The sequence below is a fragment of the Fulmarus glacialis genome, unplaced genomic scaffold, assembly GCF_000690835.1.
Source record: "Fulmarus glacialis isolate BGI_N327 unplaced genomic scaffold, ASM69083v1 scaffold23297, whole genome shotgun sequence".
NCBI classification, from domain to species: domain Eukaryota; kingdom Metazoa; phylum Chordata; class Aves; order Procellariiformes; family Procellariidae; genus Fulmarus; species Fulmarus glacialis.
The window spans coordinates 42,307-55,370 of record NW_009222919.1 but is presented as its reverse complement, the minus strand read 5'-3'; the positions used below and the strand labels follow the sequence as shown (position 1 = coordinate 55,370).

Sequence of the window (13,064 nt, the reverse complement as noted above, 5' to 3'; positions counted from 1 at the left end):
GCTAAAAGTTGAAAGTTATTAAAGAAAGGAAAATTGCCTGCAGGAGATGAAATGGAAGCCTCTCTCAGTCTCTGCATATGGTCATCTATAAATGAATAATAAAATCCATAGTCATCATTTACCATCAATAGCAACTAACCTTTCAAAGGCTAACCAGTTACAACATTTCAATACATACTAGAAAATATCAGTAAAAGGTCAGAGAAGACTAGCATATGTTTTAAAGAAAACACTGATGACTCAACCCTCTCTATCAGCACCACTTTTTAACACCCCAAGCAACTAAGCTGGTAGTGAGAAGTTTCCTTTCTTTTCCCCTTCCAAATATTGCCCATCATGATTGCTCTCCAAAAACATTTTCTTTCCTCTTCCTCCAAAAAACTAGATGCTTGGAGAAATATTAAGAGAAACTGTACAGATAGTTATCAAAACAAATGAGTATTTTGAATGACACAAAGGTAAATTTTTCCCAGAAACATCAAGTTTACTCTAACAGCAGCATGTTATTTAGCAGCTGTATGTTCAGTTTTCTTGTGAGTAAAGCGATGACTCCTATTCATACAGTAGTTTTCAAGACAGAACAAGGAGTTAGAATATCACAACATACCTCAATAAGTTCATTGCTCCAAATGCTGGCATCCATTTTTAGACTCCGGACCTTTGAATCTCTTGGTCCTAAAGATCTGTGCTGTCCTGAAAATCCAAGAGTATTTTTACTTAATGAAAGCACTTAAACTGGGTTTTTCTTCTGCTGAGGTAACAAAAATATTTAATGAAGACAGATTTATTCTAATTGCTATTTTTAAAAAAGGCTGGGTTTGACATTTGAATATAAAATAAAAGCACCAACCCCACTCCTTCCCCCCTCCTCCCCCAAAAAAAAGTAGATTGCATTTGATAGTAATCAATAAACAAAGTAGGCTGTCTCATGTAGCATACTTTTGGGAGGGTTTGTTTTGAAAGAAAGCCTGGAGTTATAAATTATTTTCCTGAATCTACTGCTTAAGCACATATTTAAATATAAAACATGATAGAACCAGATTTTTAATAGTATCTCAAAAAGCTATTCCTATTGGCACTAAAATATGCCCTGATGTAACAGAATTAATACCCCAAATTTATACACTGAAAATTGTTATCCTTTGGCATCCAGCCTTGCAAAAGCCAGCCATTTCCCATGAAGTGCTAGTGTGTCTTAATTTCCACTAATTGTGAAGGATTATTCGTCTGAGGGCAACCAATCACCTTACAGACCTGTCATTTATGCATGGAAGTGCTTTAGAATAAGGATGACCTTGGTATTAAAAAAACCCAAAAGTTATGTTCACTTTTTGTTTGTCAAAACTTTCACAAGGATGGCACTGTAAAAATAAAAGCAGCCAATTCAAGGACGTACACAGATATGCAAATATGACATTTTGTAGAACCCACACAGCCTGTCATTAAGTACTCTACCTGCGCACTTCTTACAAATGACAACACAGAGATTGATGGATGCCCAGTCAGGACTGGGAGCTTTACAGTCAGCACAGCTCCTGTTGGACTCATTGAACCAAATCTTCTCAGCTACTTCATAATCAGACAGAGTTTCTGCTATCGATTGCTGCAGTGCTTCAATCCAGTCTTGTTTCTCTCTTTCCGACTCTGCTGTAAAGCTAAAACAATTGACTTCTCTGTGTTATTGATCTTTATTTTAAAGCCCAATTAAACAGTCTGTAGTCTCTCGTATTTATTACATTAACACTTGAAATCACAGTCAAAAAAATCTTCCTCTACACAGATAAAAATGCTAAGATGGAATGTATTATTTTGTACTTTTAGTCAGTGAAAATTCCCTCTGTTTTTGTGTTGTTTTCAACAAAACCACTACAAGCACGAGCTATTTAGCTTTTGTAACGCTCAAGTTATGTTCCTGAGTTACTTTCAATCTTTTTAGGTTACCACATATCAAACTTAAAGCCTGAACTTTAACAGGAGCATAGAATGACCTAAGGAAACACAGAGACTTACTGAGGAGTAAAAACGGATTTGCTAACTACAACAGCCAAAAAATGCTTTTCATTTAAATTGATCTTTTTGAAAAATATGAATAATAATAAGCAAACAACAACATGGAATGGCTTAGAGAAAGTCAAAGAACTAGCTATCTACCAACTAGCCACAGATTCAAATCACTGATCAAGACTAATTTACCTGCTACTCTAGTCAACTGAGAATGAAAGGAAATTCTTTGCTAACATTTAGCAAGCCCAGGAGAACAAAGTGATTTCTTTTTCTCTTGCATTACTGAGATTTCATTTAAGAAACACTACAACACTTACAAAAGGCTTTTATTACCATATACTTTTATTTTCTCAAAAATCATTACAAGTCACAGCATCAGCCAAAGTGAAACTTCCTACAGATTTCAACGGAGGATTTCTACAAGGGATGGCACATGATTGATTCTTTTCTTTTCGAATAAAATGCTTAATATTAAATGGATGCAGCATTATTTCACTACTGCAGTTTATTATTCTTTAAGATGGAGTCAAGTGACTTTTTTTTTCTTCTGCCCTTGCACAGAATGAACAAAGGCGGCTACATAAAAATACGAATCTGTGGGCATAGGCTGTCTAGTCAGGGAGGAAACAGATGAAGCACACAGCTTAAAGGAAAAGAAAATCCTTCTCTTTTTTAAAAAAAATGCTGGGCATTCTTAATAAAAACATTACCTTTTCATCCAAACTAGGTAATTCAGTGTAGAATGCAGTAAGTATTTCTTTAGTGCATTAGTTATTTGCATATTTTGTAATGTAAGTATTAAAGTTCTCACCTAAAGCTTTTATAAGGAGTAATTATTTCAAAAGATTGCTTTGCAGTCCGATCCACTTGTTTTACATTTGCCACATTCATAGGGATTAAAGTGATACCAAATCCTGTCTTAAAATCCTAGGGAAAAGACAATAGAAGTTCAGGGTTTTATCATTCAAGAATCAAACATGTATAGAACAATTAAATCAGCACGGTCCAAAAATCCAAGGTTAGTAATACACATTTTGGCCACAACATGCAAGCTGCTTCTAATTCATCAATGGATAAATAAACTTATACTAAATTTTGTCCAAACACTACACTTCTAATTGCTAGGATGACCTTACTTGACTGTTAGTAGGAGAAAAAATGCACACTGTAACTATTAACAAAGGAAAAAAAAAAGGTTAAATAACAAATTGCATTAAAATGTGGATCCAAAACTAGGGAAGTACCTAGCTTAAGTGATCCTTTAGTGACTAAATAATGTTTATACATCTAAATCCTTCTCATTAACAGCAGTTTTGCCTGCTTTTAAACAGACTGTTTTAACAAAATAAAATATAGTACGTATAAAATTCTTTCTTAAACCTTTGGTTGCTCTTGCTTCTGATGTATTATATGAACTAAACGTGTCAAACATGTCTTTGAAAAAAAAGTCCTATACAGCAGCTAAAATAGACAAAAGGTTATCTGTGACTCAATTATTAGAAATGCTAAGCATTTTTGCCATAAACCAAGAAAAATGATTTTTTTTCCCCTGCATGGAGCAATGTACTTAAAATAAAAATCAATCTTACATTAACACAGTTGGGAAATAAAATGTTCAGTGAGCTCTTGTGAGGCTCTCTCAAACGCATCATTTTGGAAACACTGATAGGCACATTATGTTATTTCTGATCTATTCAGAACACCATCAGTATCTCCTTCTTAAACTGATATAGATGTTCATCCAATGGTAGTCACTTTCACAAGTTTAATTTCTGGAAATACTAGCATACTTCTTGGAACAAAAACAAATTACATCACCCAAGCAAAAAGCCAAATCCACGTATCTTACCATCTGCAAGATGTTCACTAAGTTACCTCCCACATAACAAGTAGTTGGGCATGGGCTGATAAAAATATGAGCACGGAAGGGGAAAAGCTTCAGAGTTACCTGCCTGTGCAGAGGGGATTGTTTTTCTAGTAAATACATATTTAAACCTGCATCACCAACAAGTTGCTCTTCACATGATTTTCAAATTTTGTCAGCATTAAAGCTCATATGGAAAAGATACTTCACAAAACTCTTCTCACTTCATTCCCGTATTTCAGATATGAGCAAATAAAAATATCATTTTAGCCATGACTGATAAGGCTAAATCTGACATAAAACACACATATGGGTCTATGCACAAGTGGAAGTACTAATTATATCACATTAGGGTAACAAAGGGCATTGAAGAGAATTATGCCCTGAAAGGCTTTATAGTGTCCATTTTTAAGCCAAGATTTTTAAAATGCCGTAATTTCCACTAATTAAACATAGTGTGGGATAAGTCAGCTAATGTTTCTTTGCCAGACTTCTTATTAAGAATTTTTTTTTTTTTTTACCTTCCGTTACCTTTGACAGTAACGGTGTGAAATCCAGGTGTGGATTTCAGCACAAACCTTTATAAAAAGCAGTAACTTTTCAACAAGAACCCTGGCTTAGCCACTCCTCATATAATATATTTTTTAATATTTCTACCTTTTTTCTACCCTCATATCCTGTAACATAGACATTTTTATTCTCCTCCCCTCATCTTCAGCCCCCACCCCATTTTCCTATAAATCAATGGTTTTCATACTGACACACCCGCCTTAGAAGAGAGCAGAGAGTTTCTGTGAAGCCTACGCAGTCCCTAATTCATCCTCAAAGATCCATTCTATGGGAAAGGAGGGGGCAGAATAATCTCTTTTCGAGTATGAACTTGACAGCATGCTCTGTAGCAGTGAAGCATTCTTAAAGTCAGACATCACCAGTGAGAAAAACAGACGCATGAAATACAGGGTAAAAAAAGTATTGAGAACAGAAAAATACTAAATTTTTATTTCTATTAGCAGCAGTGTCTTAAATCAAATGAGAAAAATGAAAAAAAAACCTTTCACTTTCTAGAATTAAATGGTTTGCACTTCTGAGATGTAAATTGGATGCAGGTTTAATTTGCTGGTTTCAATTACTTCAAATAATTGGCCTTAAGAAGTCCTGATGTTTGAAGGACAGGTAACAAGACTATACTTGTACCTGAACAACAGTGCAATGCAGTCTTTGTTTATTAAATAACAGCTGAATGACTGCCAGAAGCCATGATTAATAGGAGTTCAATACACTCTTAGGTCCAGATTAGAGTTTACTGAAGGTAAATGATGAGTAATGAAGACGACTGAAATAAAAACTACCATATTGAGCCAAATCAAAAGTTCACCTGGTACAGTAGCTTGCCTTTAAGCACTTGCTACTGGCAACTGTCATAAAAAATATGTAAATAAGAAAAGGTACATTCTCATCTTCCCAAATAAGCTTCCAGCAATCTAAGGACTTCTAGCTCAGAAAGTCCCTGAACAAACAGTTGCAGCCAAGCCATCATACTTACTAGCAATTGACAGCCATATCCTCAAGGAATTTAAACAAATGCATGCTTTGAGGCCTTCGCAGCATCCTACTCCATAAATCTCCCAAATACTAATTGTGCAAGAAAGTAGTTCCTTTTGTGCATGTAAGTTGGTTTTTTTTTTTCCCCCTGATAACCGAGGTTTTCATTACATGACATTAGAGAAAAAAAAACGGTAACTAAACTTTATTCATCTACCTATTCTATACCGTTCCTTCTTGAAAATGTCTATCCTATATTCCCTTTAGTCTCTTCTTTTTTATGCCCTCAAACAGCTAGCTGCACCCACTTTCCTTGGAGCAAAAAGGGAGCAGGCTGCATGGGAGCACCCTGCAGGCCAAAGACTGCACACATTTATGTCTGTGAAGACAGACACCAAACTTTGTTGTACTGAACTTAAGAATGCAGAACTAAGAAAGCACTCTAGAAATGAAACGCATTAATTTGAAAATCTTTACTTTATCTGGAGCACAAACGCTCCAAAATTTGCACGTATACCCAGTGTACGAACAATCCCACTGAAGACAGAATAACTATTATCATGTTTTAAATTCAGCAAGTGCTTAAGAACTTACAATACCGAATTTCAGTGTGAGGAATGTCAGAAAGGTTAAGAAATTAGAAGCGAGGAATATACTTTTCAGAACTGAAGGTGGTTGCAAATTAACCAATTTCATTGGTATATTACAGTGACGTTATTTCCGTAATGGTCCAAACAAACTCTTTACGGTAACTGTACAACACTTGGCATAAACCAGGCTTTGTGAGCGACAGGTACACTGGAATCTAATTTTCAAGGTTCAGAATTATATGCTTTCAGGAGTGCAGTCTTGTTCTCTTCTTCAGAAACAGAAGTGGGAATTGGTACAGGAAGAAAGAAATGCTCCACTTCGAAAGATAAATTCATTCACTTTGAGTGCACAAGAGGACAATAGGGCCATTAAAGCACTATACAAAATGTACTGACAGCAAGACCAAGCAGTATCTTTTCAGAATAAGAATTGTCTCACTTCTGCTGAAAGCTCATCGTTTCAGATAGATTAAACTGCGTTAGACTTTCTGATAAACGAAGAAAAGTTTAAGAAGACTCAAAAATGGACAGAGACAGCTGAGGGTTTGTTTGTTTGTTTTTTTTTTAAATATAGATATGTCTTAAATGACTGTATTTATAGTATCTTCATCAATTTGAAGAAAGGTTAAAAAATGGGTTGACAATAAGAGCTTTTTTAAAAAAAAAAAAAACAACAAAACAACCAAATTCTTTAGAGATATAATAATAGATCAGAAGTATTCACCAAACAGCACGGTTAACTGAAGGCTAAAAATACTAATAGAGGCAAGTAGTTAACTATGAGATGAGTACTGGCTTTCTGGTAAGCTGTTGTTCCTTCCTGAAGGAGGAATGATTATAATGTGTGAGTCCTGCTGTCATTATCACCCTTGTCTGAAAAAGACAACCTATGAAAACTTGTCATCTGTATATAAACTGTGAAATTATGTAACTTCTTTTTTTTAAACATACCTTTAATGTGTATCGATAAAGTGCCTATCAGCGTACAAAATTGCTTTCTCTGTTTTGTATTATCTTTTCATAGACAAAAGTTACCCTGAGACAGGCTTTACTAACCTTTCTTTGATTCTATTCTGGATGAAATTCAAGGAGCTTCAAAATTAGTCTCATACCTTTTCTAACATATCACCACTGTTTTACAGACACAGAAATAAACACCAAGGTTAAGAAAAACTTAAGTACATGTATGAATAAAATCATGCAGCTACATCTAATCAAGTCTAATTATCAGAGTTGCTGAACACATAACTTTTGGTATGTTGTCTTAAAAAGACAGGCCTAGGCATCTTTCTTTATGAAATTGTTAAACAAATCTGTAATCAGAGGCTGAAGCTTGTGGCTCTCAGTTAATGAACAGACCTTCTCTACAAAACTGCTACTCTTCTCCCTGGAAACTATAATACTTTTTCTTTCTTTTGTTATTTTTTCCCTTCCACTCAGTTCTGCACTAGTAACACTTGGGCTGGAATTCTTATTGGTTTATTCAAACCAAGATTCATCTGAACACAGGAGTTCTAGAGCTGCTGCTTGTGTTCCTCAGCTTTTACTGTTTTAATAGTTATAATCATGTCTTTGGATGCACTCTCTTTTACGAATCTAGTATTACTTCCGCAATATATAAAGTTGATTTTTAAAAAAAAAAAAAAACAAAACACCAAACTCAGGAACACATCTCAGAAAAACCCAACAAAAAAACCCAACCACAATTATAAGTTTACCCTTACCCCTCACATAAAAATTCTTGGAAATAAATCCCAAGTTTTATTTTAAAGGTTAACTAATTCTAATATTTTCACATTAAAAATATCAGTCCATATTTTTATCTCAGTTTTTCGCTGCAGGACTACGGGGTAACAGTAACAGCAGAGAAAAAGGAAAATTGCTGCCATGATTTCAAGAGAATATATTTCTACATACGCGCACACACATGCATATACATATATACATAAATATATATTTGTAGCATATTTTGAAATACAGAAAGTACAAAAGTACAGAAATCTGAGGTACAAAATAGTACTGGCATATACTGGGAGCATAGTGCTTTTGGAAATTGCTACATCAACTGACTATTCTGTTTCCTTCCTGTGAATTAAGAGATCATGGTCCCTTCGCTTTTTTTGTCTTTGACCGTCACATCTTGAGGTCATGCAATATTTAAGGGTGTGTGCATGCACACACACATATATAATAAGGCCCCAATAATGGTAAGAGGTACCAGATAACACAAGAAGAACATATTACATATAAACATATATATACACGCACACGTATATGTATGTGTGTCTTTATATATGCACACATGCTTTTTTTTTTAACATCCATCTTTCTTACCATCCTACCACTAATTTACAAAAGGCCCATCCATATTTCTGACACTACTCTTGTCCTACTGCCCATACACAGAAGGTTCTTGACCTTTAATCACAATATCTCTGATCAGAGTTCCAAAATACGACCTTACATGTTTCCTTGAATTTACCTTTGCTATTTGCAATAGCTCTTCAGGTTTACTTTGGGGAAGCTACCACGGAGTTTGTGACAATTAGTCTTAAGACTTATTTCTGAAAGATCTGAGAATTCCCTTAACAATTTAACATGAGTTACACTTTTCCTTCATTCTAGTCCCACGGCATTTGATTCTCTTCAACCAACCAAATTATTCCAGAGAGATTAAAAGCCAGTAACTAGAATCCTTCAGATAAAGCAATCATAGTTTTTCGCCTCTCCTTCTTAATTGGAGGTATATATTTCAGCCTTTCCAGCTAGTAAGGAAGGCTAATTTCTGCAACAGAAAGGTGGGAAAAATTTGTTTCCATGTTAATGAAAAATTAAGACATACTTATCTATTAGAGTTTGAGAAACAGTGACTAGTAATGCAGAAATCGCTTTGATGATATTAATTCTTCTCCACAAGTTTATACTGATTTCCTCTCCTTTTAAACTATACTTAGGATTAGCCTCCCCAGTTACCTTTCATCAGACTTTTCAAATCTTCAGAGACTTACATCCCTCATCACAGCCTAAAATCTTTTAATATAGATTTTAGGTGATAGTTACGTATCATGGATTGGAATAAAAACCGCCACGAGTAAAGACATATGTATTCTCTCTTACAGTCTTCCTAATGAGGTCTCAAAATTAAACGGCAGTGAAGCATACAGTATATAATTACACACACAAAAAAAAGATGTTAAAAGTACATGAAATTTGCCAACTGATGCCCTGATGAGCAAGGAGATGCTAGAATTCAAGTTGTCTGTGCATGTTAACTCTGTAGCTTCATGCTCACCCGTTATGATATGCAAGGTAGTTACATCATCAGTTTTAGGTTCTTTACTCAGCTAAGCAAAATTCCTGCGTCCCATAATAGAACCACTTGAAAATGATTCGAGCTATTATTGCACAGTATTTTGTAATGACAACCTGACATACATAATTTTGGAGGTTAAAAAGAAGGAAGAGAGCAAAAGGCGAGAAGGGCCACTTAGATTAGTTCTAGTCAGGGCCACACAGTAGGCTTGTTTGCAGTGGAGTGTATTGGATATGCTACTGGAGCACATCCCGCTCCACATCATTACATTATACAGAAATCTAGCACATGTACTTTGAGATGGCTCTATAATGAAAGCCAACACATAAGAAGTGTGGACAACTATGAGATTTGTTTCAAAAATGCATTCCTGACCAACACTCTAAGGTAGTTACAACCTTAGCGGTTACTTTTCATGTAAGTTACAAATCTCTCTATTCACTTACTACAGAAGTAATTCAGAATCCTCACTTCAGTAGCTATGTGTGTGTATTTTGCAGTATCAATACAATTTTAAATCACTTGATTATGCACCATCAGGCCCATGCCTTGCTTGTTGTATGGGATGGATCTAGGACACATGAAGATGAAAGCCCCCTGCCTGCATAGGCTGCAAAATACAAAAAAAAGAGGATCACATAATTAAAGTGACTGAATACCATCCTGGAGAGTTAGCTCTTATCTTTGCCTTTGCCAATTTCTACTGAGTGTAAATCAAAAGCCTTAGCATACAGTCATTTCACTGTACATTTTTCATTTCCTAGTACCTGCCTTTATGCTCTAGGGTTTGATTTGGAGAACTGCTGAGCAACTGGAACTTCAGCCGAGACCTATGAAAGCAGTATTTTGAGCAGGTATAGTCTGACAGAAAACTATTCCCTCCCAACCCCCCATAAAAGAGAAAACAGAAAATGCAAAGTATATGGATATTTAAATCATTCATTCTGTTTCTCGGAACTGTGTGGTCATATGGAAGAGGAAATCACGTTCCTTTACCTAACAGGAACTGATGAAAAATAAATTAATCATTGTTCCTCAAATAGGCAAACACAGCAATTACTGATCATTTCCTCACAGAACACTCCTTTACTGGTGAAGGATTTTTTCTATAAAGCACTTCTCAACAGTGTGCAATAAAAAAGGCACAGGTTACTCCATGAAAAGAAGTAAACAATGCACTGAATGAAGTAGTGATCCTGTGGAAGAAAATAGCATATTAGAGTATCTACTGCACAATATTAAATTGTAAAGATTTAATTGGGTGAAATTAAGGTTTTAGAAATAAGCGCAGTTTTCCCATGTTTAGAGTGGGTGCACAAATCCCTACCTAACCCCAAGTAAGTTTTTACTCTAGATAGATGCTTGGCTTCAATCAAATTCAACATAATAGCAGCCACTGAATACCTCAGCTCTTAACAAGATTTAAGGAACCTAAGTTAGAGCAGAGGACATTCCCCACTCCCCTTCTCTCCAGTCCCAGAAGGAAAGGCTTTCGTGTATGGTCACAGTGAATTAAGACAGCATGATAAAATCTGGAGAGAGATGTTCAAAGACAACAGCTACAAACAAATACATACATACATACATAAATTAAAAGATTCAATTTCTTAGTCCTCAAAAACAAAGCAAGAAGATGACAACAGAGAGGAGAGGAAAAGTTGTAATTCCAAATATTCACAAGTTTCTCACTTCTGCAGAAACATGCTGAAGGGGGAAAGAAAAAAAAAAAAAATTCCATGCTGCAACCATGCCTTGCCATTACGAATAATTTGTATGCATGCCATTTAGTGATGGTCTAATAACCTTTTCATTATTTCTGAAACAATTTGTGTGAGCTGTTGCATCAATATAAGGAACTGAATTCTACATAAACTTGTACATTTTAACACAAAGCAATTGAAAGCTATTACTGGAAAGTAGAGTTCATGACTTAGAAGTACCATAGTCATTTGCATTGCTGCTCTGGAAAAATACTGAAAACACTGAATTCTTCAACTATTCTATAATTCAGAGTTCAGCTGAGGTACGGAAAGTGTGATTCAGGCCATACTCCATTCTGCATGCACATGCTTTCTTTTTCTTGTCACTCAACATACTAGGAAAGCAACAGTCTCACATCTAAGGTACACAAGACAGAACCAAGCATCAAAAGCAAGCTGGTAACACTGCGTACAAAACCTGCCTTGCTATCTTCCCAAATACCCTGATAGATATCAAGCAAGAGAGACAAAACTGCTCTCTTCATTGCCAACCCCACCCCCCCACATGAAAGGCATGTGCAGACAAGGCTCCAATTTGAACAATTACGGTAACCCCCTTCCAGCAGGGCTCCTCTGCAGAATGAAGCTCATTCAGAAATCAGCACCTTATTAGCTAGAGAGGCTGAAGCAACTGCAGCCTGCCTGGGCTATGATCTTTTACTTTTGCTGCTTCACGAAACATCATAAGATGACAAAGATAGTGCAGCTAAATAAAACACAAATAAAATTCAAACCCCGTCATGAGGAAGTACAGTCCATATTCAAGGCTTTCACCTTTAGTCTTATTCCAATGGCCATTTATAACATTGCCTTGTATAAAGAGAGACAATCACATTCCTTAAGATGCACAACTCCTAACACATGGAAATTCATTCCATTTCGGATTTCATTTCTTGCTACTTGCTTCACGCATTTTTCACCCCAAAGGGATGCCAGTTTAACATATGCAAAACCTATCATTACCTGGAAATTCCTCAATTTTCCTCTCTTATTGTTTGACCCCTTCGACCTGCCTATCATTTTTTTTTTTTTTTTCTCATTTAGCTGAAACAGGTATCCCTATAGCCACCATCTCAAACTCACACATAGTTTTAAACACTTCCCCTGTAATGAGCATCCAGAGCACCTCTTGTTGATACAGGGCATTTTTAAACATAGCTATTATTATTAATATTTTAAGTAGCTATCTGGACTCTTCTTTGGAAGCGCTTCAAAATTGGAAACCTTGGCAGATTTATCAAGACTGTTCTCTGGAGACAAGAAGAAGGATCTGTGTATTTTAAAAGTACCATGTACAACTATGGTTTTCTGAATTCACACTTTACCATTTTCTTGCTGAAGCTTTACATACACACCGAAGATCTTATTATGTATTCATAGTCCAGACAAACTGCTAACAAAGTGTTTGAACTCCTAAAGGAAAGACAGATCGTGAACGTTTTTGTGATATTTTAAAATCTAGAACAGTGATCACGCAAAATTGATTAACCTCTTTATAGACCTTTTTGCACAGTTGTCACTGGAAAATAGAGAAAACTGGTACAATATCCCTTCTGGCAAAGATCCCCTAATGAACCAAGAAAATCTCCAAACAATGGAGTTCCTGCTTTCCTCCAAATTTACCTGTGGAGAGAAACAAATATGATATCACCAGTAAAAAGTATCACTGACCAAGCACAATGCTTTTACTTATTGACTGCAAACAGAAAGGTGCTAAGACAATTAGTCCTCACTGTATATATAAAAACTTTTTATTTACTACCTCCTACTTTAGTAAAATAAAATTTAATTCTGTGACATCATATTTCACAAGTAAAAATAATTCATAATTTCTCCTTCAATAAGTACTAGCAAAAGTAACATTTCCTGATGGAGAAAGTTTTCCAAAGCTTTTTTTACTCATTAATTTAATCTCCAAGTAATCTGCAAAATTCAAACTCTTTACAAAGGACAATTCATTTAAAAAAAAAAAAAATTTAAAAAAATGCTGA

General features: G+C 35.4%; 1 protein-coding gene across 1 annotated transcript in view; it reads right to left on the bottom strand.

The window, feature by feature from the left end:
• ARAP2 (ArfGAP with RhoGAP domain, ankyrin repeat and PH domain 2) overlaps positions 1-13,064 on the bottom strand; it is a gene marked incomplete at its 3' end in the record, with an annotated part of 77,385 nt that overhangs the window by 24,843 nt on the left and 39,478 nt on the right. Inside the window, exons 9-11 of the mRNA XM_009581637.1 lie at positions 2,816-2,931; positions 1,456-1,655; positions 608-693 (exon numbers count right to left, since the gene is read on the bottom strand). Of these exons, the coding sequence (XP_009579932.1) occupies positions 608-693; positions 1,456-1,655; positions 2,816-2,931 (402 nt within the window). The remainder of the gene's footprint in view (positions 1-607; positions 694-1,455; positions 1,656-2,815; positions 2,932-13,064) is intronic.